This window comes from Aotus nancymaae, unplaced genomic scaffold, assembly GCF_030222135.1.
Source record: "Aotus nancymaae isolate 86718 unplaced genomic scaffold, 86718_ANA_hifiasm-v0.15.2.pri h1tg000090l, whole genome shotgun sequence".
Lineage (NCBI taxonomy): Eukaryota > Metazoa > Chordata > Mammalia > Primates > Aotidae > Aotus > Aotus nancymaae.
Genome location: NW_026988505.1, coordinates 501,890 through 529,462, shown reverse-complemented (window position 1 = coordinate 529,462; position 27,573 = coordinate 501,890). Strand labels below are relative to the sequence as shown.

Here is a 27,573-nt window from a genome sequence, read left to right as displayed (position 1 = left end):
TTTGGGGATCTTGGAGTGAGAAACCTGGGTGTAATTCCTATTTCTCTACCATTCTGTGTGTCATCTGGAGTAAGTGTCAACTTCTTAATCTCAAGATTCTCATCCTTATATAGAATGCTTTTTGCCGTGTTATTTTGAGGGCAAAATGAGATAATATGTGAAACTGCCTAGCTCAGTGATGGTACATCATAGAAAAAACACACCCTCTAAAATAAGAACAATACCAAAAAACAAATAGGATATAAAATAAGGGCAGTACCAAGAGACACATGCATGCTGAGTGTATGAGAAAGAACTTGATGGCCCTCCTGGGCGGCACAGGCCATGGCAGCTCCACAGCGTGACGTGGTTGCACACATGCAACCCCCAGCATGTATGTAGAGCATACATGCTGTTCCCCATCACTGCCTGGCTTTGATGCTTTTTTTTCTTCAGCTGAGAGGATGCAGCTCTGATATGAAGACCTTGTGTATACAGTCATGACCTCACATTTCCAACTTCCTGCTGGCAGAACCTACAATCTACAATGTACGAGCACAGAGTGGGCCTGAGACAGACAGCCTACAGAGGTGGTTAGTAACATCCTTCTGGAAAACACTGTGTAAGCTTTCAGTGCGAATAAACATGAGCTGTGACAAGTTCTGTTAGATGTAGTCTGCAAGCATCCTGATTTTACTGAACAAGATTGTTAATTTACAGGTGGCTGATGATTCCATGGTTAGCCCAGTACTAGTATTTTTCACAAATTTAACAAGACATTTTTACTGGAAGATTGCCCTGTCTTTACGATACTGCTGCCCTTTTAGCTTCATTTGCTGTTCAGGCTAACCTTGGAGACTACAGTCAGAGAACTTGGGAGGCCTCCTATCAGGTTATTCTTTCATTCCTGATCATCCTCAAACTTTTGAAAAAGAAATTGTAAAATTACATCAGCAACATATATGTTTATGTCCTTGAGAAGCAGAAGTTAATTTACCTAAACACAGCAAGTACCTTAGAACTCTGTGGAGTTGAATTCCACTATGCGAGGGATCAAAGTAACAATGAAATTATGATTGGAATGATGTCAGGAGGAATTCTGATTTATAACAGGTTATGAATGAGTACCTTTCCAGGGTTGAAGATTGTAAAAATTTGTTTTAAGTGCAAACAGTTTTTTGTTCAACTCTGAAAACGACTTGCATAAATCTAGAGAAAGATTATCAGGATTTAATATGGTGACTTATAGAGCATGTAAAAATTTGTGGGAAGCAAGTGTAGAACATCACATATTCTGTTTGGGCAGACCACTTCCCGCTAGAAAGAATTTTTTTGCACACTATTTTATATTCGGTTCAAAATTCCTAGTGTACAGTGGGAGAACTAAAGTTCAGTTAGTTCAGTATGGCAAAGAAAAGGCAGATAGACTACTTGTAGGATCCTCAGGTAAGCCATTGACTTGGAAATTAATGCATTGGGAAGTAGTAAGCAGGAATTCAAATCTGGTGAAAAGGTTAGAAACACGAAGTATTCCATCACAGTTGCCACCTAGAACAGGAAATCTTAATCATTAAAATTCTGCATTCATACAACAGGGAACCTGGTTATGACCATCTTCAGTTGGTCATTTGGTAGACTATGTGGTTCACACTTCCTCCAACATATTTGTCAATCAGAGATCACTATTATCAGCCCAAGCTAATAGCATAATTCTGGAATCATCACCATTACAAGAGACCCCTGGAGATGGACAGCCTCCAGCTTTACCACCCAAACAATCTAAGAAAAACAGTTGGAACCAAATTCATTATTTACATTTCCAACAAGATCTGGACGATCATATTAACGAAACATTGATGTCCATCTTCTCTTAAAAAGTCTACTCCTGATGGTGATATTCTGCATGATAATCTTGTTCTAATCAGAGTGAACCTGATGAAAGTGGAAAGTTTAGAGTCAATATAAAGGGGGATATGATCAGAAGATGTCTGTGATCATGTCTTGAGAAGCACCAGGAACACCTTTTACCTCTGTGACCCTCGAGTGAATGAAGAGAAGACCAAGTTGTATTGATCAGTGGTTGGGACATTACAGAACACACCCATGACTGGGTTGTCCTGCTTATTAAACCTAACTGTGGAAACTCATGCTTCTAGTTCTACCTAATGCTATATATGAAGTAGTGGAAGAACTACTTCTAGTACATTCTGGGGAACTCATGATACCTAATGCTATATATGAAGTAGTGGAAGAAATGCTAGAAAATGAGACAGACTTCCAGTACATTCTGGAGAAAGCCCTACTAGATAGTGTCCATCAGCATGATCACTTCCTGTGGGAGTCATGATCCAGCTAGCCGAGGGCTTATTGCTGGAGCAGTCTTGACACAGTTTGATCGAATTATCAGAAAAAACTTGGAATGACAATATCTGCTGCCAGATTACCTTGGAATCTTTCCAAAAATACAGAGATAGTTTGCCTTATCATGTTACATGGGTTATTTTTAAAGGTAATGAAGACTACATCAGCATTATAAATCAGAACAGTGCTTGTCAAGGGGCATTACCACACACTTGAACAGATTTTTGGCAGATGACCTGGGAATAAGGCTCCTCCATGGTTATAATGTTGACCACATAAGTTGAATGTGGCAGAGTTAAATGACACCAATGTTGGCCAGAACCCACAGGAAGTTCATCCTATGGATGCAAGCCATCTGCCACTCAGAAGAAGGAAGCACTGCCTTTATCTTCAGGAAGATCACACTGCTGTTTAACCAAGAGAAAAATGATAGAGTCTTCCATCACTCAGTTCCATTACATAGGTTGGCCTGACCATGGAGACCCTGATGATTCAGTGACTTTCTGGGTTTTGTCTGTCATGTACAAAATAAAGGGCCGGTAAGGAAAACCCATTGTTGTTTCTTGCAGTGCTGGAGATGGACGAACCAGGGTTCTTATCATTATGATTACTATGGAAACAGTCATGTGTCTCACTGAATGCAGTCAGCCAGTTTATTCACTAGACATGGTAAGAACAATGAGAGAGCAGTGAGCCATGATGGTCCAAACACCTAGTCATAACAGTTTTGCGTGTGACGTGCTATTTTGAAAGCCCCTTATGAAGAAGCTTTGCTAAAGAAAGCAAAGGGAAGAAAAGAACTTTGTCATCTGTTAGGTTCCATTTAAATATTGCATGATAATTGTGTTTGTATTGATTATTGAGTAAGTAGCTATTTGCTATTTTGATCTTATTTCAGAAGGGCATAATAATTTTACTATTCAATGAAATGTTTTAAACTGGGTAGAAAAAGACTATAGTTTTTGTATATTTTACAGCAGAAACCTTATGATTAACTGGTAATATATTTTGTTGGCATAAAAATACATTTAAAAGTTCAAGTGATTATAAACAGTGTAAACTGTATATGTAATCTTATTCAAATTGAAATTCTTTATAGCTGTACATCTATGTAATCAAAGACTTATTGTGGGAAGAGATAGACTAGCTATTTCTCCTATCCATTAATCATTTAACACAGTTTTTAATAAAAAATTCTGTTTCATTGGATAATAATAATGACAGTTTAACATATTTTAGATAGTTACTATGTTATAGGTGTTGTGTGAAGTAGTTTACATAGTTTCACTTATTTCACTACAACCCTAGGAGGAGCAGTTACTATTATTACACTCATTTTGCAGGCAAAGAAATAGGTATGGAGAGGTTGGGTGTTTTGCCCAAGTTCTCATCGTAAGGTGATGGATAAGGACTCAAATTCAAGTCTTAATTCAAGTCCAGTACTTTAGAGCCTACCTTTTAGTGGCTCTCACATTATAGTACAGGGGAGAGTAAACTGTTCCTCTACCTTCTTAGGGTAGCTAGGGCTTGTGAATTAAGAGATTAACAGGAGATGAGAAATACACATTTTGTTGATGTTAATATTTTTACATGCACAGGGTCCTTGGGAAATAAATTAAAACTCAAAGGAGGGTTTTATTTTTATTTTTATCTGTATTTTAAAGAGACAGGGTCTTGCTTGCTATGTTGCCAGGGCTGGATTCAAACTCCTGAACTTAACCAATTCTTCTCTTTGAGCCTCCTGAGTAGCAGGGACTATAGGTGTGCCCCTCTGGGCTTGGCTAAAGGGGATTTGTATGTAATTTTTAACAAACAATGATAAATTGTAGAGAAGTGACTAGTCAAAGGAAAAGAGAGTTTCAGCTCCCAGGGTGCCAAATTGTGGGAAGATGACTAGGAAATGTATGGTAATAAGGTTTGTTGTGCAGATTTATTTTGCCAGTTTCTGGTCTCCCAATAAGGGACAGGGAAACACCTTTACCAATGAAAATTCATAACACTTTTACACAGGCAAACTTATGCCATGCCTCAGGCAGTTAGGGGGAGGACAGAGAACTCTTCTTGCATCTGCTGTTTCTCAGCTCCCTTCAGCTCAAAATAATCCTTATGCCAAAGTAGCTTGTTTTGGTGTAACATATTCTCTGATCCCTTTCAACAGCATCACCTATATTTATCGACAATGAAAATTTAAAAAAAAAATCATTTCAAATTTTGCATGCAGAAGGCAAATGGACATTATTGAGATAAATGAAGAATATGAAGAATATAATATAAATTCTTAGAAAAGAATATAAATATACAGCATTCTTTAAGAATATAAATATGCAGCATTCTTTGTTTAAGAATGCTGTCTCTGTGACATTGTGATTTGGAGGCTAAGGTGTTAAGCATGTGATTAATTTAGATTCCATATTACTACCTGTTTTTAAGATTAAAAGAGTCATTAGGCAGTTTATATATCATGGGAGCAAATTAAAACAACACAGATGTGATCAAGGTGAGGTGAAATTAGTCCATGTCTAATCCAGGTCTTCTTGTGAAAGCCAGTTTATGCAAGATAAATAAGTTTGTTTGACTAAACCAGAATAGTTTTTCATTTGCAATGAAGATAATTATTAAAAAATCATTTTTATTGGCAGCCTCTGAATTAATCAATGGAAAGAGAATTTTTTTCTGTAAAGGGATGTGTGATGAGTTTTTAAAAAGTGGATGAACCTAAAATTAAGTAATCATGAAGAAGCAATTACAATGAACCTAAAATTACTTAAAGAGTTATGAAAAGCAAAAAGAAAAGCCATATGTTTTCATGTGCCTTATTTTGAAGTGACAAATTATCTGCAGGATATATTTGTAGAAGCAACTAATGTGATTTTAAAAATGAGTACTAGATTTACAAAATGATGCCTTTAAAAAGTCACTGGTGCTCTTAAATTATTTTATTATGTTTATTCCAAAATTACCTTTATGTTAAAAATGAGATATAGCTTTACCTACTGGCAACAAAAGTGTAAACAATAATTCAGTAAAGATCTGTGAAAAACCAGCTTGGTGCTAGGCTCTCAGGGTAGAAAATTGATCAGGCCATGGAGTAGTACATAGGCCATAAGAGGCTAGGGACTTGTCATTAGGTGTCCAGTGTGTTCTAGATGCTTCTGAGGGAGTGTGGGCAGGTGCTCACCACCATGCCTGGCTAATCTTCTTATATTTCTGTAGAGACAGAGTCTGGCTGTGCTGCCCATGCTGGGTTTGATCTTCTGGGCTTAAGAGATCTTCCCACCCTGCCCCACTGTCCCTACCTGCTTGCTCCTCCTCAGCCTCACAAAGCACGGGATTGCAGGTGTGGGCCACCCTGCCTGGCCTGTGCAAAACTTTTAAATCAGTACATATGCAATTGTCTTGATGCAATTCTGGCTTGTTGGTAAGAGAATGGGGATTTACTCACAAGCCAGGATGTCACTTTTAACTCTGAACAGATCAAATTATTGGTTTTACTGATTTATGCCATCAATAAACTTTATTGATAAAAACTCATTGGGCAAATATTTAAACATAGTATGTACATAGCACTGTGCAGTTTCTAAGGAAAGTAATGGAAACCTCAGTCATATCCCTGGCTTCCAGAACTTTATATTATCTAGGTGCATTTATCTATAAAGTTGTTGGGTTAATTGTCCCTTTCTTTTTTCTCTTTTTAAGATATTAATAAATAGTGTCACGACCAAAAGATAATACATATGGAAAAGATAGACCTAAAAAGCCTTAGCTAATTTATAATCTTGCATAATCCATGATGACAAGATACAGAAACAAAAATGTCCTGAATAAACACTGTTAGCAGCCATTTTCTTTTAAGTTTTTACAAGTGTACTCCCAGTTTCCTTAAAAATTTATTTTAAAATATGTAAGACACACAAAACAACAGAAAGACTAATAGAGGTAAATTGAACACCTGTGTACCCCCCGCCCAGTTTAAAAATAAACTGGCTGGTGGACCAGAAGCCCACTGTATGCTTCTCACCAGCTCCTCCCTCATACTGGAAGTTGCCCTTTTCTTGAATTCTGTTCTTAGTGGAGACAAAGTGAGTCCTAACCATGGAACCATGTTTCTCTCATACTTACAGAATAAAGTTTTAATCCTTAGCATGGAATTCAAAAGACTTCTGGCATTCCGGTTCAGAGCAACCCTTCCAGTCTCCTTGCTCCTCACCTGTGACACTACCTGTGTACCCAACAGGCCTTCAGCGTTACTGCTTCCATTCGTTCTTATTTTCATGAACATTTTCCTTCATCTCATCTGCCAAAATTCCACCTAATGATAATCCTTCTGCTCTGCAGTTTACCGTTCTTTAAAATTAAAAAAGTTGTGTGTCCTTCTAGTTTCCTGAAAAAAGAAAAAACAAAATTTAAAACATGAAAAAGTACTGTATTTTCATAGTATTTGCGTGATGTCTTATTATAGTTCCTGAAGACATGTCTGTCTCTTTTACTAGATTGATTGTAGGCTCTTTGAAGGAAGGTGTGTCTTATGATCAGTGTTTTATATATTGTTAGCAATCAATAAATGCTTGCTATATTTTTCTCATGAGGATATTGACTATTTTATTTTAATTTATGACCATTAACCTGTCCTATACATAACTGTTTTGTGTACATGAGCTATTTATGATCTCTGAGGCTCTTGTGAGAAATCTAATTTTTGTCAATCATGGATGGAAATATTCTCAACATCATTTGTCTGTCAATTTCTTCACATTGTCTTTGTATATTACAGTAGTAGATATTTTAAAATATCAAAGTAATTTTTTTTGTTTTATCTTTTAGATATTGCTATATGGAGATTTGCCAAAAAATAAAGAAAATATAATATATATAGCAAATCATCGAAGCACAGGTTTGTATTTCATTTGCATGAAACTTAGGTTTTTCTGTAGCTGGCACATGGGCATTCAACATACCATTCTTATATTTAAATGAAGTGGGCTTTTTAAAACATGAATTTTCTATGCAGGTATTACACCTGTTCTTGTATTTTTGTGATTTTACTTTTTGGACAGTTAGAAACTTGAAAGCTATGAATTTTCCTAAACTTACCTTGGATGTAAGTAAGCTATTTTCTTGCTCGCTTAGTTTTTTCTTTTTGTGTAGCTCTTTTTTTTGCTCTGTTATTGTATTTTAATTGTTACTATTTTTTTAGTGCTCTAGTTAAAATTTCATTATATATATATGTATTTTATTGCACTAGGTTCTGGGGTACATGTGCAAAACATGCAGGATTGTTGCATAGGTACATACATGGCAATGTGGTTTGCTGCCTCCATCCCCCCATCACCTATATCTGGCATTTTTTCCCATGTTATCCCTCCCCAACCACCCTGCCCCCCAATGTCCCTCCTCCATTCTCCCCTAGCAGACCTCAGTGTGTGATGCTTCCCTCCTTGTGTCTATGTGTTCTCGTTGTTCAACACCTACCTATGAGTGAGAACATGCGGTGTTTGACTTTCTGTTCTTGTGTCAGTTTGCTGAGAATGATGGTTTCCAGATTCATCCATGTCCCTACAAAGGACACAAACTCATCATTTTTTATGGCTGCATAGTATTCCATGGTGTATTTGTGCCACATTTTCCTTGTCCAGTCTATCATCGATGGGCATTTGGGTTGGTTCCAGGTCTTTGCTATTGTAAACAGTGCCGCAATGAACATACTCGTGCACGTGTCTTTATAATAGAACAATTTATAATCCTTTGGGTATATACCCAGTAATGGGATTGCTGGGTCAAATGGAATTTCTATTTCTAGGTCCTTGAGGAAGCGCCACACTGTATTCCACAGTGATTGAACTAATTTACAATCCCACCAACAGCATAAAAGTGTTCCTATTTCTCCACATCCTCTCCAACATCTGTTGTCTCCAGATTTTTTAATGATTGCCATTCTAACTGGTGTGAGATGGTATCTCAATGTGGTGCCAGTACCATGCTGTTTTGATTACTGTGGCCTTGTAGTACAGTTTGAAATTAGGCAGCATGATGCCTCCGGCTTTGTTCTTTTTGCTTAGGATTGTTTTGGCTATGCGGGCTCTTTTGGTTCCATATGAAGTTTAAGGTGTTTTTTTCCAGTTCTGTGAAGAAGGTCATTGGTAGCTTGATGGGGATAGGGTTGAATCTATAAATTACTTTGGGCAGTATGGCCATTTTCACCATATTGGTTCTTCATAACCATGAACATGGAATGTTTCTCCATCTGTTTCTGTCCTCTCTTATTTCCTTGAGCAGTGGTTTGTAGTTCTCCTTGAAGAGGTCCTTTGTATCCTTTGTTAGTTGTATTCCTAAGTATTTTATTCTCTTGCTAATGGGAGTTTGCTCATGATTTGGCTGTTAATCTGTTATTGGTATACATGAATGCTTGTGATTTTTGCACGTTGATTTTGTATCCTGAGACTTTGTTGAAGTTGCTTATCAGTTTAAGGAGATTTTGGGCTGAGATGATAGGGTCTTCTAAATATATAATCTTGTTATCTGCAAATAGAGACAATTTGACTTCCTCCTTTCCTAATTGAATACCGTTTATTTTTTCTTCTTGCCTAATTGCTGTAGCTACAATATCCAATACTATATTGAATAGGAGTGGTGACAGAGGGCGTCCTTGTCTGGTGCCAGATTTCAAAGGAAATGCTTCCAGTTTTTGCCCATTCAGTATGATACTGGCTGTAGGTTTGTCATAAATAGATTTTATTATTTTGAGATATGTTCCTTCGATACTTAGTTTATTGAGAGTTTTTAGCATAAAGGGCTGTTGAATTTTGTTGAAGGCCTTCTCTGCATCTGTTGAGATAATCATGTGGCTTTTGTCTTTGATTCTGTTTATGTGGTGGATTACGTTTATAGACTTGCATATGCTGAACCAGCCTTGCATCCCCAGGATGAAACCTACTTGATTGTGATGCATAAGCTTTTTGATGTGCTGTTGTAATAGTTTGCCAGTGTTTTATTGAAGATTTTTGCATATATGTTCATCATGGATATTGGCCTTTAGTTTTCTTTTTTTGTTGAGTCTCTGCCGGGTTTTGGTATCAGGATGATGTTGGTCTCATAAAATGATTTTGGAAGTATTCCCTCTTTTTGTATTTTTGGGAATAGTTTCAGAAGGAATGGTACCATCTCCTCTTTGTCTGGTAGCATTCAGCTGTGAACCCTTCTGGACCTGGACTTTTTTTGGTTAGTAGGCTATTAATTGCTGCCTCAACTTCAGCCCTTGTTATTGGTCTGTTCAAGGTTTCAACTTCTTCCTGGTTTAGCCTTGGGAGGGTGCAAGTGTTCAGGAATTTGTCCATTTCTTCCAGGTTTACTGGTTTATGTGCATAGAGTTGTTTGTAGTAATCTCTGATGGTAGTTTGTATTTCTCTGGAATCTCTGGTGATGTCCCCTTTATTGTTTTTTATTGCATCTATTTGATTCTTCACTCTTTTCTATCAACCTGACTAGCAGTCTGTCTATTTTGTTGATCTTTTCAAAAAACCAGCTCCTGGATTTATTTATTTTTTGAGGCGTTTTTTTATGTCTCTGTCTCCTCCAGTTCTGCTCTGATCCTAGTTATTTCTCGTCTTCTGCTACCTTTTTTTTTGATCTTGCTCCTTTAGCTCTTTCAATTTTGATGATAGGGTGTCGATTTTAGATGTTTTCTCACTTCTCTGATGGGCATTTATTGCTGTAAAATTTCCCCTAGACACTGCTTTAAATGTGTCCCAGAGATTCTGGTATGTTGTGTCTTCATTCTGATTGGTTTTGAAGAATATCTTTATTTCTGCCTTCATTTCATTGTTTATCCAGTCGACATTCAGGAGTCAGTTGTTCAGTTTCCATGAAGCTGTGCAGTTCTGATTTAGTTTCTTAATTCTGAGTTCTAATTTGATTGCACTTTGGTCTAAGAGACTGTTTGTTATGATTTCCGTTCTTTTGCATTTGCCAAGGAGTGATTTACTTCCAATTATGTGGTCAATTTTAGAGTAGGTGCCATGCAGTGCTGAGAAGAATGTATATTCTGTGGAGTTGGGGTGGAAATTTCTGTAGATGTCTATTAGGTCTTGGTCCAGATCTGAGTTCAAGTCCAGGATATCCTTGTTAATTTTCTGTCTTGTTGATCTAATATTGACAATGGAGTGTTAAAGTCTCCCACTGTTATTGTGTGGGAATCTAAGTCTCTTTGTAGGTCATGAAGAACTTGCTTTATGTACCTGGGTACTTCTGTATTGGGTGTGTATATATTTAGGATCATTAGCTCTTCTTGATGCATTGATCCTTTTACCATTATGTAGTGCCCTTCTTTGTCTCTTTTGATCTTTGTTGGTTTAAAGTCCATTTTATCAGAGACTAGGGTTGCAACTCATGCTTTTTTTTGCTCTCCATTTGCCTGGTAAATCTTCCTCCATCCCTTTATTTTGAGCCTATGTGTGTCCTTGCACATGAGAAGGGTTTCCTGAATACAGCACACTATGGGTCTTGACTTTTTATCCAATTTGCCAGTTAGTGTATTTTGATTGGGGCATTTAGCCCATTTACATTTAAGATTAATATTGTTATTTGTGAATTTGATCCTGCCATTTTGATGCTAGCTGGATGTTTTGCCTGTTAGTTGACGCAGTTTCGTCATTGTGTCAATGGTCTTTACCATTTGGTATGTTTTTGGAGTGGCTGGTAATGGTTGTTCCTTTTCTTGTTTAGTGCTTCTTTCAGGAGTTCTTGTAAGGCAGGCCTGGTGGTGATGAAATCTCTCAGCAATTACTTGTCCATAAAGGATTTTATTTCTCCTTCACTTATGAAGCTTAGTTTGGCTGGATATGAAATTCTAGGTTGAAAGTTCTTTTCTTTAAGGATGTTGCATATTGGCCCCCACTCTCTTCTGGCTTGTAGGGTTTCTGCAGAGAGATCCACTGTGAGTCTGATGGGCTTCCCTTTGTGGGTAACCCAACCTTTCTCTCTGGCTGCCCTTAGCATTTTTTTCTTCATTTCAACTCTGGTGAATCTGACGGTTTTGTTGCTTGGGGTTGCTCTTCTTGAGGAATATCTTTGTGGTGTTCTCTATATTTCCTGGACTTGAATGTTGGCCTGCCTTGCTAGGTTAGGGAAGTTCTCCTGGATAATATCCTGAAGTGTGTTTTCCAGCTTGGATTCATTCTCTCCATCACATTCAGGTATACCTATCAAATGTGGATTAGGTCTTTTCATATAATCCCATATTTCTTGGAGGCTTTGTTCATTTCTTTTCACTCTTTTTTCTCTATTCGTGCCTTCTTGTTGTATTTCATTGAGTTGATCTTCAGTCGCTGATATCCTTTCTTCTGCTTGGTTGATTCGGCTATTGAAACTTGTGTATACTTCGTGAAGTTCTCATGCTGTGAATTTCAGCTCCATCAAGTTGTTTATAATTCTTCTCTAAGCTGTTTATTCTAGTTAGAATCTCATCTAACCTTTTTTCTATATGTTCTAAGTTTCTTTGAATTGGGTTAGCACATGTTCTTTTAGCTCTGAGAAGTTTATTACCCACCTTCTGAAGCCTGTTTCTGTCAATTCATCAGATTCATTCTCCATCCATCTTTGATCCCTAGCTGGTGAGGAGTTGTGATCCCTTGGAGGAGCAGAGGTGTTCTAGTTTTTGGTGTTTTCATCTTTTTTGTGCTGGTTTCTTCTCATCTTAGTGGCTGTATCTACCTCTGGTCTTTGTAGTTGGTGACTTTTGGATGGGGTCTCTGAGTGGACATCCTTTTTGTTGATGTTGAAGCTATTTCTTTCTGTTTCTTAGTTTTCCTTCTCACAGTCAGGCCCCTCTGCTGCACAGCTGCTGGAGGTCCACTCCAAACCCTGCTTGCCTGGGGATCACTCGTGGGTGCTGCAGAAAAGTAAGGGTTGTTGCCGGTTTCTTCTTCTGTTATATTCATCCCAGAAGGGTACCTGCCAGATGTCAGCCTGAGCTCTCCTTTATGAGTTGTCTCTTTCAGTATATGGGGGTTGCAGAGCTGCTTGAGGAGACAGTCTGTCCCTTATAGGAGCTCAAGTGCTGTTCTGGGAGCTCTGTTTTTCTGTGCAGAGCTCTTGGGCAGGTACCTTTAAGTCTGCTGCAGTGGAACTCATAACCGCCTCTTTTCCCAGGTGCTCTGTCCTAGGAAGGTCATCTTTATTTATAAGTTCCTGACATGCTGCTGCCTTTTTTCATAGATGCCCTGCCCCGCACGGAGTAGTCTAGTCACAGTCTGCCAGCAGAGATGTTGTTGAGCTGCAGCAGGCTCTTCTCAACTGCTGTGTGAACTGCCTGGGTATTTGCAGACTGCCCTGGTAGTGGTGAACGCCCTTCTCCCGCACTGAGCTGGACCATCCCAGTTCCAGCTGCACTTGCTGCGAAACTCTCATTGCTTGTTTTGTGGGTGTGGTACCTGCCAAGCCAGATCACCTGGCTCCCTGTCTCTGCCCCCTCCCTTTCAGTTGAATGGGCAGCTCTGTCTCCCAGGCTTTCCAAGTGCCTGTTGAAACAGCTGCCCAGATTTGTGTGAGTTTCTGTATGCCAACCTGTGGCACCGGCTGAAACAGCTGTGTTGAAAACTCGTGGTGCTTTTCAGCCCGGGAATCTGTTGGTCTGTGGGCAGTGAAAACTTGTTTGGAAATGTGGTGAGCACTCACCTTCTGCATTGTTCTTGCTGGGAACTTCATCCCAGAGCTGTTCCTATTTGGCCATCTTGGATCTTCCTCCCACGTAGCTCTTGTAATAGTGTACTCATTATTTGTGTAAGTTATGTTTCTAGAAGTAGCACTGGTGGGTCAAAGTGTATATACATTTTACATTTCTGATTGATGAGCTGCAGAAAGCTTTTATTAGTGTGTGAGTGCTCATCTCTTTACCAATGTCTGTACTTCCTTTGCTTCTTCAAATGTGTTTGGTTTAATTCTAGTTTGCTATTGTTCAATCAGAGGAATTGCAGAAGACTGGTCTTCAAAATAGTGCAGTATATACTTTAAGATACTTGTAAAAACCTTTTTAAGTAAGTCTCAAGAATATGCAGAAACAGTACATTGAATCCTATGACCCTTTCAGCAATATTTTTCCCAAAGGTGACATCTTAATATAACGGTAGTACAGTAGCAGAATCAGGAAATTGTCATTGGGTAAGGTACTTTTTAATTCTTCAAATAATTCAGATCCCCCAAAAATCCCACTTATGTTTTCAAACCTGTAGCTACTTTTGATGCATACTTCCTAAATTCCATTTTTATTATTTTAAAAAATATAATACCTAGAAGCTCAAAGCTAAAAACAGCCTGATCAATATAGTACTCTTAAGGGAAAATTGCTTATGCCTATGGCTTTTATTTTCTTTCCATCAGCTGTTTCTTCACGATTTTGTGGTTTTTATTAGTACTTGTAGCAGAGATGAGGTATAGAAAGTAAAAGAAGTTAAAATGCATTTTTCTCGATTTAGTGAGTTAATTACTTAGATTTATAGGACAAGAATTGAAGCAACAAGGGTTTGATAGGAATTTTCATGTATCTTTGTATTTTCCCCAACTTTATTACATGACTTGTTCAGGCTATTTTATCTAATTACATTTCATTCTAGGCAAAAATAGCAAAACAGTTAACCCCCCGTCAATGCTGCTGAGAACTCTGGCCCATGCAGACATATTGGCCGTTTTACTTCTAACACCGTTCTGCTGTTCCTGTTTCTACCAGGGTTTGAGTATCAAATAAAAAGGATCTGCGGTCCCAGCACAGGAAATGACTCTTGATAGCTTTGATTCTCCTGCATTTCCTTTATATTGATCCAGTGTTAATTTCACGTAGAGTTGTCTTTCTGTTTAACAGGATTCTCTTAAAATTCCTTGTTTAGTTTCCCTGCCAACTTTTCTTTGTCCAGGTTTCAGTATAAACTCTGCTCTATTAACAGAACCCTCTAGTAGTGACTTGTGGAGTGAGTTCTCTGAACATTCCTGTAAGTGTTGCTGATAGTGATAAATATTGCTGAAAGGGTCATAGGATTCAATGTACTATTTTTGCAAATTCTTGAGACTTACTTAAAAAGGTTTTTACAAGTATCTTAAAGTATATACTGCACTATTTTGAAGACCAGTCTTCTGCAATTCCTCTAATTGAACAATAGCAAACTGGAATTAAACCAAACACATTTGAAGAAGCAAAGGAAGTGCAGACATTGGTAAAGAGATGAGCACTCACACACTAATAAAAGCTTTCTGCAGCTCATCAATCAGAAATGTAAAATGTATATACACTTTGACCCACCAGTGCTACTTCTAATAAAATTCCTGTTGATTTGTGTGCTCACTACATGTTGGCTTTTATATATATTCCTTCAGATTGAGGACTTCTAGAAAACATCTATCAAAAAGCAGCAGATTAAAAAACACAATTCCACTTATATTTGGGACTAGAAGATCATATGGGAAGGATGATCTTCGTACTGAGACCATACTGACCTGAGTGTCATTGATCAGATTAGAGACCCACTCCCCTTCCCTTCCCACTAGTTCCAAGTGCCTGTGACTTTCCTTCATGGCTCTGGCACCAGATCCTGATTCCAGCAGGATTTGGGAAGGCTGCTTTTTGAAAGCCTTTTAAAATTCCATAACTTGGGCAAATAGCAGGAGAGTGATTTTAAGTTTCTTTAGAATTACAGGCTTTAGTCAGTATACGATGGAGCCTTTTCCCAGAAAAAAATGTGCATATAAAACTTTGCATGCAGTTTTAGGGTTCCAGAGACCCGTAAAGCCTAGCCATAGACATGGTTCATTGTCCAATCGTGTTTAGGTACCCTTTTAAAACCCTTTGGAGATGTTAGGAGTCATGACGGAGTATCTCTGAAAATGTAATTAGCAGAAAGAATATTTCAGAGACTGCTGTTCTGCTTAGACTTTCTAGTTTGTCTTCTGCCAGGCTTGCCAGAATAAATGAGTTTCCTGGCCTGGTGTTCAAAAGAATTGACATTTAAATTAGTCTCTCTCCTCCCATGTTTTCGCTTGGCACATCCTTGCCTCTGCATTCTGTCTCTGTGAACTTACTTCTCTCCAGAGTCAGCAGGATGTAGTGGCTGTTATTCCTTTCCCTCATCCTTCAAATACCTACTTTTGATACTATTTGCCTTTTTTTTTTTTTTTGAGACAGAGTCTTGCACTGTCACCCCCAGGCTGGAGTGCAATGGCGTGATCTCAGCTCACTGCAACCTCTGCCTCCCAGGTTCAAGCGATTCTCCTGCCTCAGCCTCCCGAGTAGCTGGAATTACAGGTGCCCGCCACCAAGTCTGGCTAATTTTGCATTTTGGGTAGAGATAGGGTTTTACCATGTGGGTCAGTCTGGTCTTGAACCCCTGACCTCAGGTGATCTGCCCACCTCGGCCTCCCAAAGTGCTGGGATTACAGAGATGAGCCACCACGCTCAACCTACTATTTGTCTTTTTAATTTCATGAAATGTTCCCTTTTCTTGGCTTACATGTTAGTTTTCTTGTTGAACAGCATGCATAGTGAGTGGAGTGTTATAAAAAGGCATGAACTTTGGAATCAGAGAGACCTAGCTTCCTGTTCAGCATTGCAGAAATGCTGTTCTGCAATAGGCTGGTTGTCATTAGGCAAATTACTTATCTCTCAGAGCCTTATTGGTAAAGTGTGAGTGATATCTCCTTTTAGGCACTTTACAGAGGCTATCTCCTAATCCTGGTGGAGGACCTGGCATTTAAAAGTGGTTGTGATGACAGTTGTAGCTAGCCATTAGCATAGCCCTGGATCCGTGGTGGGGAAGTGCTGCACGTGCAATATCTCTTAGACTCCACAGTGTCCTCATCAGTTAGGAACTGCTCTAACATGAGGATAGGGGTGAGGAAATTAGACTTCCTGTCCCTAACTGCCTTCCACTCCTCTCCTCCAAGTTAATGGCAACAATGACACTGCTTTGGCTGGATCGCCATGGAAGATTCTCACAGTCAAATTTATTGCTATCTTAGTTAAATTATGCCAGAACACAAAATGTGAATAGTTATTGTTAAAGCAATATCATCTCAGCTGTAACTTGGATAGTCAGAAAGTATCTGTAATCTAGTGTAATCCTATCTGAAACATAGCTGAGAAAAACAAGAAATAAAGGTAATTCCATAGCACATATTGGTGACATGAAGCTTGTATGTTTTGACTACTTAAACTAGGTCTTAAATGTTTCCACTAAAATTTTCAAATTTAAGGGCATAGCCCAGGGCAGCTTATTACGAACATGATCTATTTTGGAAATCTTACACTTTCTCTTAAAAGTTCTTGGGAGGTGCATCTGAGGCCATAAATAACCATAAAACCACTTTTAAGAAATAAAATGCATTTTTAAAATTCCTCCAAATTTTAAAAACTAATTGTTGCAGGAAAAGATGCTGAAGCTGGTTTTTAGCTTTGTGCCCCAACTATGTTTCCAAGATGTACTTTAGCCTGGGAACCATACAGAACCATACAGAATTAGTTCTAAGAATTTATTATCTGCTTACTTTTGTATTATAACAGGGTTTATGATATGGTTTCTAAGGCATGACTAGAAAGAAATAGGTCTATCAGTTATTTCTTTGATCTAAATTAGGAGGAGCTAGGGAAAGGGCTTCAACAGGAAGTTATATACTTTACAGAAAAGTGATCATTGATAGCCAAATAGTGTAGGTATCTCAACCCCATAACACAGATTGTGTCTGTCTCTGGGATCATATACTATAGGGAAGAATCTTTGCAAGCAACATTCTACTTATAGGGAGCCGTAACAAAAGTTTCATAAACTGGCTAAATTTTCTTTGGGATATTCTGTCTAGTATGGTGCATTGTCTAATGGATTTCACATAGCTGAGAGCTAATCATCCTGCAATCTGTGGGAAAATGTCATCTTTGGCTAAAAGTTTATTGTAATTCCTTTAACTTCTTAGCTTTTATTTTCTACAGGTTGTTTTTTTTTTAAACATTTCCTTCCTCTGATTCACTCCTTTTGTTCTCATTTTCATGGCCTGAGCACATGGTGATGCTAGGACTATTCTTTTCACAGATTCTTAACAATTTTCTTTTCGAGTATCCTATCATTGAGCTCATCTGTGTATTAGAGAAGTCTCCCTTACGTTTCATTTTTATATGTTTTCTTTCTCATCAAGAGATAGTTTGTAGCCATTTAGTTTCAAATCCAAGTTTCTGTGGTTCTTAAGACCTTTATCATTTGTCCTGTTAATTTCACTTCATTTCCTCTTTAAAATGTGTCCTCTGTTTCCCATCCTCTGCACCCACTTTGCTGTTTCCTGTTTGTTTAATTTGGCAAGGACCACTCTGTGTTGGGAATTTTCTCTTTTTGAAAGCTCAACTAAAAACCTAACTTCTAGGAAGTTTTTTGTTGCTACTGTTATCAACTCATATCATCTTACCCTTGTTTTTGCAACCCTCTGTTAATAACATATTTATATAACTATAGTTATTAGCAGCCTGGGATCATTTTACTTGGTTACATAAGGAACACATGTATCTACCCAGCACAGTTGTAAGGCATGTGGGACCTTTGTTTGATTGCCATCCTAACCTAGTACCAAGTCCTAAAAACTCATTAGTAAAGATAAAGTGTCCTTGCCTTTTGCTGAACATATATACACACACACACAATATTTAGTTGCAGTTCCCAGTTTCATTTGGCCATTTTTTTGTTTATAATTTCCCCTTTCTCATTAAAAAAATCATTGTTTTCTAAGCTTTAGAAATTAGAGAAGCTCATTTTATTCCCTATACATGCTGCTGCTGGATTATTTAGGTATTTTGTGACTGTGTTTTATCTTTCAAACTAAAACCCTTTCAAGAAATACAAAACGAAACAAAACTCAACAGAATATTTATATTTTTTAAATATCTGGGGTTGATTTAAAGAAATTTTAAAGATCCTAATCACAGTACTCTCAAAGCATATTTCCAGTACAACCTGTGAAGAGTTCATGTATGCACTCACGGGGTCCTGTCTCTGCAGTTGACTGGATTGTTGCTGACATCTTGGCCATCAGGCAGAATGCGCTTGGACATGTGCGCTACGTGCTGAAAGATGGGTTAAAATGGCTGCCATTGTATGGGTGTTATTTTTCTCAGGTAACTTGTTTCCATGCTTTTCTCTCTATATATGTAGGCTATAATTTGTGGGGGGTTGGGGGAGGGGGAGACATCTCACTTTGTTGCCCAGGCTGAGTGCAGTGGTGTGAACACAGCTCACTACAGCCTTTACCTCTGGGGCCCAAGTGAACCTCCTGTCTCAGCCTCCCAAGTATTTGGGACTGTGAGTGCCCACCACCATGCTCGACTACATTGTGTATTTTTTGTAGAGATGGGGTCTCGCTGTGTTGCCCAGGCTGGTCTTGGACTCCAGCAATCTGCCTGCTTCATCTTCCCAAAATGCTGAGATTATAGGTGTGAGCTGCCACACTCAGCCCTATTTTATATTTTGAAATTTAACATATACTTAACGTAAATGTGTGGTTTTTAAAATGGGTTTAATAGTTTATTCTCGAAGTAATTTTAATTGGTATTTTTAGTGGTATGTATTTATATACCTGTCTAATTATCTATATACTTTCCTTCAGCATCTATGGAGACTGGTTTTAGGACCACCACAGACCAAAATCTACAATGCTCAAGATCCTTATATAGAATGGCATAGTATTTGTATATAACCTATGGACTACTTTAAGTCATTTCTAGATTACTTTTAATATCTAATACATTATAAATGCCATGTAAATGGTTGTTATACTTTATTTTTTTACTTATTATTTTATATTATTTTCACTTGTTCACATATTTTGATCTGTGGTTGTTGAATCTGCAGATGTGGAACACATGGAAATGAAGGGCCAGCTGCAGTAAAAGTAAATGAAAGGGCAAAAATGCAAATGTACAAAGATTCAACAAATAGGAAATTTAAAGGCACAGAACTTGATACACAATTACATTAAGAAACTATTGTTAACAGTCATTAGTCATCCGTATGATATTTTAAAAATAGTGAGTGATGTATATAAAGTGCTTAGCGTGAAGAAACTTATTTCTCCAGTTCTGGAGGCTAGACATCAAAGATAAGGTGTTGACAGAGTTAGTCTCCGCAAGCCTCTCTCTCTGACTTGCAGGCAGCAGCCAGCCTTCTTCCTGTGTCCTCATGTGGTTTTCTCCCTGTGCCCAAGCTGCCGTGGCATTGCTTCCGCTTCTTAGAAGGACTAGTCACACTGGATGACTGATTCTTCTACAAAGTCTTCTAAGGTCCCACTCTTAGGCTGTTTTTTAACCTTTGTTACCACCTCTAAGTCCCTGTCTCTGAATACAGTCACAGTGGGAGCTATTAGAGCTTTGGTAGACCGACTTGGGGGAACACAGTTCTGCCCATTAACAGTGCCACATAAATATCTGTAGCAGGATTGATTTTTTAAAAATCCCTAAAGACCATGAGTATTGACATTTTAAGGAAACTTTTTAGTGACACCGTAATAAGTGGGTGGAAAAATTGGGAGTTAAATCCATCTGATTGATCACTTTTTTTATTTTTAAAAATGTATATTTAAGAAAGAAAGCATTTTCATTTTAACTGCCAACAAAAATAAAGTTTATGTATTTTCCAGTACAGTGTCACATGCAGTTTTCTTGAATTATGTTGAGACCAGGTAATTTTCAGCTGAATGTTCTTTAGAAGCTAATATTTGAAGGTATTAAATATAGATTAAATTCTGAAATGTAGTTTGTATTCTGTACTTTTTGAAAGAAAAGTTGCCTTTTTGATGACTGTGGCCAATCGTTATTTTAAAAGTAAACCCTTCTTTCTCCTGTTTGTATTGTGGCAGCATGGAGGAATCTATGTAAAGCGAAGTGCCAAATTTAATGAGAAAGAGATGAGAAACAAGCTGCAGAGCTACGTGAACGCAGGAACTCCGGTAAGCGCCTACCCACTTCTATTTTCTTACCAACTCTCAGTTTCTACATTGAAGAATTAAATTAAAATCTAGGAATTGTTTTGAAAATGATTTTCCCATGTCTCATTACTAATTCAGAGTTATGCTGAGGTAACAGAAACCTTTAAAATATAGGTAAGCGTTTTTTCAGCCATCAGAAAGATTGCTGTATACAACGAGGTCCTTTGCTGGTCAGTGTGAAGAGGAATAAAGAGAACATTTGGTGTTTTTCACAGTCTATGAATAGGACTAACTGCATTTTAACTTGACATTTAAGTACTTTAAGAGCTCATCTTGTTGTCTTCTTTAGTATCAGATTTAGTTGTAGAAGTAGCGACTGTTTTTTGTCAGTGTAAATTTGGAATGTCTTACATATACAGAAAAAAAATGTGAATATCTACAAATGTAAAATCATTCAGTGTAAACAATATTTTATAAAACTTTGTTCCACAAAAGTGGGGGGAGTTCAATCTGCTACGTGTAGAATGCTGATTGCTGCCACTGGCTTTTCCCATGGTTCCCTCCTAAGACAAAGCACCATGAGTACGTGACTACTTGGGCTTTCTCTTTCAGTGCATAACATGTGCTCAGAAGCTTAACTCATGTGCACGGGCTTTCCCTTTCCTCTCTTGCTCCCTCCCTCCGTCTTCCTTCCTCTCCTCTTGCCCTCCCTTCACCGGGGGTCCTGGGCAGCAGTTGGAGCCCATGGTGAAGGAAGAGTTCTTCACGGTCAGCTGGTTAAGTGCCCGGTGTGAGCATTATTTATTCACATGCCTCTACTAGGTGTCTTTACATTAGGACATTGCATCCTATTCTGAGCATGGGTGGGGTGACAGAAGCAGAATGGATTAAGATGAATACTAACCCTTTATCCTGTTATAGCTCAGCCTTGAGAACCAAGCTTGGTGTCTTCTAAGGGTCTGGTTACTCTGAAACAGTGTGGTGAATTTGGACAGAATTGTGGCATTGTATGTAGATCTCCAAAAGACAGAATGGGTTGGTAATATGTTTAGCAACCTTTTATAAAACATTAAAATTTAACAATCATGAATTTATGCTTTAAAACGTCCATCCCACTTCTTTCCCAGCTGTCCAGTCACCCAGCCACAGATGATTGCTGTGGAGTTTCTTCTGTGTCCTGCTATGGAAATTGTATATATGAAGCAAACAAAGATAGCTACCTCTTGGGTGAATGTTGGTGTTCTATACACAGTGGCCCCTTGCTTTTTTGGCCCCATAAATATAGCTGTCAATAGCGCTAGGACTGAGAAAATCAGCTCTGTACAGTTGTCATGTGTCTCTGTTTCTCTAGCTGCCTTCATGAGTTTCTCTCCTTGTTTATGGTTTGCAGCAGTTTAAGTATTATATATCTGAGTGTCATTAAAAAAAATTTACCTTGATTGGTCCTCTGAGCTTGGATTTATGATTTGGTGCCTGTTATTAATTTTGGAAAATTCTTTGCTCTTATTTCTTTAAATATTCTTCCTACTCTATTTCTCCTCTCCAGTTATGTTTGTGCTGGCTCATTCGTTGCTGTTCTTTAGGTCTTGGATGCATTTTTTGGTTTGTTTTGTTTTATGCCCCCCTCACTGTTTTCTTTTCACGTAGTTTGGATAATTTCTGTTGACCCATCTTCAAGGTCATGTATTCTTCCTTTGGCTTTGTTGAGTCTACTGATGAGCCAGTTGAAGGTACTCTTCATCTCTGTTACTGTGTGTTTCATTCCTTGCATTTCCCTTTGATTCTGTTTCATAGTTTCCATCTCTGTGCTGAGAATATCTATCTGATCGTAAAGCTTACTCACTTTTTCCACTTGAACCTCTATCATTTCATTATACTTGCAGTTATCTTAAATTACCTGCTTGATAATTCCAACATTTGGGCCATATCTGAGTCTGGAAATTTTGATTGCTTTATCTCTTCAGATCGTGCTTTATCTTGCCTTTGTCATACTTCCTAAGATTTTGGTGAAAGCTGGGCCTCTTTTGTAAGACAGTAGAGATGGAGGCAAGTTGTCTAGATACCTGGAAATGGATAGACTTGTCTTTTTGCTCAGGCTTTAGTGTTGAGGAGTTGAGTCAGTCCACTCAGGAGTTGCACTGGATTTGGGTTCTGCTACTGTGCTTTTTCTCACAGCCTTCAGGTTTCTGTAGCACTCATTACTTTGTGTGTAGGTGGGAGATGTCCTCCCGCTAGAGCTTTTCCTCAGTGTCTGTTCCACACTCAGCATTTTCACATGGCACCTCAGACTGGCTCTCCTCTTTGTGCCTTTCCCCACTGTACTTCTCTGACACTTGTTACTGAACTCGTTAGTTTGGTGGTAGGAGAAGGAAGGGAAGTGTCTTTTTATTCTTCAAGAGAATCTCAGGGGTGGAGCCTTCTCTGACCTTGCCCTGCTTCTGGCTGGAAGTCTGTGCCCAGGATGTATTCCTGCCTTCTACAGAGTCTTTTCCCCTGTTCTTATCCCCCAGCCTCACATGGAAAGCAGGGTTTTGTTGTCCCTATTCATCAATTTAAGGCTGCTGTTCCATAGGAAGGATAGAGGGAAGATCTGGGCTGGCCCCTGAGCCTTTCCTGCAGGGCTGCTGCCCCTCCGACAAGGCTACATCCAGTCTTCCCTGACCCCAGTATGTTTTCCTTTTTCTTTTCTTTCTTTTTCTTATGAGTACACAGAAGGTCTGTGGGTAGAGCTTGTGAATTGTGGTACATTTTCCTTGTCTGTAGCCCAGGGGTTCTTCTGTTCCACTGGCTTATACTTGGCTTTCTGCAAAATTGTTAAAATTTTTAGCCAAATTCTTTTTTGCTGGCATCTGTTAGCATTGGCCCTCAAGTAAACAAGTGCTTGCAACTCGTTTCACCTTTGAGTTTTCTGTCTTTCCTTAGACTTTTGGGTTAGTTGGTTGCCTTTTAACCTTTCACCTCTCTGAAGGGTCCAAGAAAAGTCATGAACCTACAGATTGTCAGTGTTGTTGCTGTAGGGTTGGGAGCAGTATTCCTTCAGCATTCTACATACTTCATGGATGCAGCCTCCCATTTTTGGTTAATAAATTTCAAAACTAGGAAAATTTTAGATTTATAAAAATGTTACACAAAAAGAAGAGATTGTTCCTATTTACTGTTCATCTGGCTTTAATGGTAATATCCAATGTTGACATCTTACATAACATAGTGCATTTGTCAAAACTAAGAAATAAACATACCACACTATTAATTGTACTACAGATTTTTACTCAGACTTCGCTAGGTTTTCCACGAATGTCCTTTTTCTGTTCTAAAATACAATCCAGAATGTATACAAATCCATTCAACTCCAGTGTTTAAAATTTAATTGTTTTTCATTATATAAGTGCTATATGGTTTTTGTCAAATCTGTTATTTTGGTTTTAACCTTCAAGCTTGTCTTTGTTTCTTTAAGTGCTAAAGGCATTATTTAAAAGGTGTGTTGGGTTATTTCAGTGCCTGAAGTCCTGTCTGAGTCTGTTGTTTTCTGCTGGTTCTTGCTCGTGGTACTTTCTTTCCTTATTTACTTTGTTATCTTCCTTTGCTGCCGGTTGTATTTGGTAAGTTTGTAGAAATCAGTTGAAGCCTCAGGTGAAAGTGTCTTTATCCAGAGAACATGTCTACCTGTTTTAGCTGGACCTCTTAAGGCTCCTCTAGTCTGGACCCCACTCAAACCAGATTCTGAGTGGGAGGTGAACTGAGCCAGCCATTCAGGTAGTACAGCCAGGGTTGCAAATCCACATGAGATCTGCTCACCTTTAATTTACTTTCACCCTGAGAGTGGAGCCTTTGGTGTTTCCTTTACTTTTGGGTCTCTCTTCACATTTCTATTAGAAGGTCCATGGGCTTCAGTGTCTGTTCCCCTCACCGTTTGAATCTTGTAAAACAAAGTTCTGTTTTATGCTTACTTCTGCTTTACTGTGTTTGCTTAATTTTGGTCTTAACATCTTGCCAACTCTTGGATACTTTTTTTTTTTTTTTTTTTTTGGATACTTTTAAAATAATGTTATATCCAGCTTTTTAATTTGTTTTCAGTAGGAAGGTTGGTTCAAATAACCTAGTCTATTATGGGCTACCAGAAGAGCCTTCCTGTGTTTTGTGGGCAAAATTCCAGCCTTTTATGTTCCTAGCACAGTATGGATAACAGACTGGCAGGCTCAAGAGGCAGTGCTGAGCACTGTCACTGTAGGGTCACTGTCCCAGATCAGGTTTCTAAGAATCTGGATGGCTGTTTGATTTCTTAATATGGAATGCCTGTGAAAGAAGACACATCTTGCTCAGGGTCTTTATGATTCTTTTGTTTCTGAAGGTGAATTAAGTAAGTGACATGGTAGAATCTGTGAAGTCAGCTTTCATGGGGCTTAATAGTTCTCATCAGTCTATTTCATGATTATATCAGTTCTTACTTGGTATTAGTATTATTTGAAAAATGCAGAATTTTGTTTTAAAAATATATTTGTATTATAAATTATGAAGAAATACATCTTCATAATTGCTGGGACAATGCACTATTTTCATAAGGTACTTATTGGTTGTGGATGCAAATGAAACATATTTGTGATAAACATAACTATACTTATAGAAGTCATTTTGTTAGAGTATGAGCTAGTAAAACTTACGACACAAATATGGAGACTTATACTTTTTCTTCCAACTTTCACTTGTTTGTTTTCAGATGTTTGGCAGCCTGGTCTATCAGAGTATTGGTTTTGAAATTAGATTTGGGTTTCAATCCCAGATCTGCTGTTTAATCTTTATTTTATTTCAGGTAGATTTTCTGGATAACTTGCTATAGCTTATACATCAGTACTTGCCACTTCAATTTTATGTTATGGAGAGATGGCGTCTTTCCTTAAACCTCACGGACCAACCTCTGCTAGCTTCTAACTTCCTTTTCTGCTGCTTCTTTACCTCTCTCAGCCTTCATAGAACTAAAGAGAGTTAGGGCCTTGCTCCGGATTAGGATTTGCCTTAAGGGAATGCCATGGCTGGTTTGATGTTTTACCTAGAGCACTCAAACTTTCTCCATATCAACAATCAGGTTGTTTTGCTTTCTAATCATTCATGTGTTCAGTGAAGTAGCACTTTTAATTCTCTATAAGGACTCTTCCTTTGCATCTACAAATTGACTGTTTGGTGTAAAGGGCTTAGTTTTTGGCCTGCCTTGACTTTCAGCATACCTTCCTCACTAAGCCATTTCCAGTTATTAATGTAAAATGAGAGACGGGCAACTCTTCCTTTCACTTGAACACTTAGTAGCCATGGTTGGGTTATTAAGAGGCCTAATTTCAATATTGTTGTGTCTCGGCGAATAGGGAAGTCAAAGGGGCAGGAGAGATAGAGACAGGGGAATGGGCCACCAGTGGAGCAGTCAACACACATGACATTTATCAGTTAAATTTGTCATCTTATATGGGTGCAATTCATGATACCCCCCAAACAATTACAGTAGTAACATCAGAGATGACAGATCACAATAACAGATATAATAACATGAAATATTGTGAGAATTACCAAAATATGACACAGAGATGTGAGGTGAGCACATACTGTTGGCAAAATGGCACCAATAGATGCTTGATGCAGGGTTGTCACAAACTTTCAAATGGAAAAATGCAGTTTCTGTGAAGCTCAGTAAAGTGAAGCATGTTCAAATGAGGGGAGCCTGTCACTCCTAAGAATGTTCCTTTACAAGTTTTTTTGCATCTGTGACTTGCCTTTTCCAATTTATAAATAGTGTCTTTTTTGAGAACATTTTAAAAATTTTTATAAATTTATATGTATCTTTTGAAGAACATACTTTTAAGCTTTATTTATGTTTTTCTCTCATTATTTCTGCTTTTCGTATCCTATTTAAGAAGTCCTTGCCAAACTCAAGGTTGCTAATATTTTCTCCTATGTTTTCTTCTGGAAATTTGAGAGTTTTGCTTTTACATTTAGGTGTAGGATGTATTTCTAATTAATTTTTTATATGGTGTAAGGTCGAAGTTTTTTTTTTTAAATATAGATAACCATCACTGTAGAAAAGATTATTTTCCCCCAGTGTTTGAAATAAGTAGACTGAATATAAATGGGTGTATTATCCCTAGATCAGTGGACCATTTGTTCTGTTACATTGATCTATGTGTGTATCCTTATGCTAGTACCATACTGTCTTAAGAAAACTCGCTTTATAATAAGTTTTGAAATACTGTAGTTGTCTTCTAAATTTGTTCTGTCTTTTCAAAGTAGTTTTGGCTATTTTAGGTCCTTTGCATTTCTATATGAATTATAGAATTAGCTTGACAATTTCTTCCCAAAGTTTGTGGGATTTTCATTTTGATTGTATTGAATGTATAGGTGAATTTGGGAAGAATTGATATAGCAGGATTGAATCTTTGGATTCATGAACATAGCCTACATTTGTTTACTTAGGTCTTCTTTGTTTATCTCAGTGTGTTTTGTACTTTAATGTACATGTTTGCACACATTTTGCCAGGTATATTCCCTAAGAATTTTAGTTTTTGATGCTATTGTAGATGGCATTTAAAAATGTTTCAAGTTTCTGATTGTTAACCTAGGCATATAATTGACTTACTTATTATCTAGTAACTTAAAAATATATATTTCTTAGGATTTCCTACATAAACAGTCATGTCATTATTATAGAAATAACAATTTTACTTTGTCCTTTTTAATCTTGATGACTTTTATTTTTTCTTGCTAAATTTTCTGTCTAGACCTCCTAGTTAGTACAGCCTTGACTAGAACTGGTGTGAGGGAAATCCTTTCCATATTCCTCATCTTTAGGGAAAAGCACTCATTCTTTTACACATTCTTTAGGTCCGAGCCCCGTCACCCTTCCTAAATTCTCTCTCATCATTTTTCTTCATGACACCTTGTTCTTTTTCTTTGCAATCCTATCATGATATGTAATTACTTGTTTTAATTTATCTGTTTAATGTGTTTCTTTTCTTCACTTGTCTACAAAGACCATGAAGGGAAGGACCTTATGTGTTGTTATCTTGTATGTAGTTACTGGAACATAATGAGTATATAAGAAATAGTTTCTGAATTAGTTCTGAATGAATTCATGCTTTCTTGCTGTCAATGTTGTTTTAAATTAAACATCTAAGACACAGCAAATAATACCATATGAGTTACTATTAACCTTTGAAATAATCGTTTAATTTATAAATGATTGAGTTGCTTTCATGGCTTTGAATGTAAACCTTACTGATAGAAAATACATTTTCATGAAAATGAATGTGTGGTTTTTAA

General features: G+C 37.8%; 1 protein-coding gene and 1 pseudogene across 1 annotated transcript in view; both read left to right on the top strand.

Annotated features, from left to right (window-relative positions):
* AGPAT5 (1-acylglycerol-3-phosphate O-acyltransferase 5) overlaps positions 1-27,573 on the top strand; it is a 63,322-nt gene that overhangs the window by 9,293 nt on the left and 26,456 nt on the right. Inside the window, exons 2-4 of the mRNA XM_012457368.3 lie at positions 7,162-7,231; positions 18,354-18,469; positions 20,206-20,295. Coding sequence (XP_012312791.1) covers positions 7,162-7,231; positions 18,354-18,469; positions 20,206-20,295 — 276 coding nt within the window. The remainder of the gene's footprint in view (positions 1-7,161; positions 7,232-18,353; positions 18,470-20,205; positions 20,296-27,573) is intronic.
* LOC105720728 (tyrosine-protein phosphatase non-receptor type 4-like) lies at positions 90-3,346 on the top strand (annotated as a pseudogene).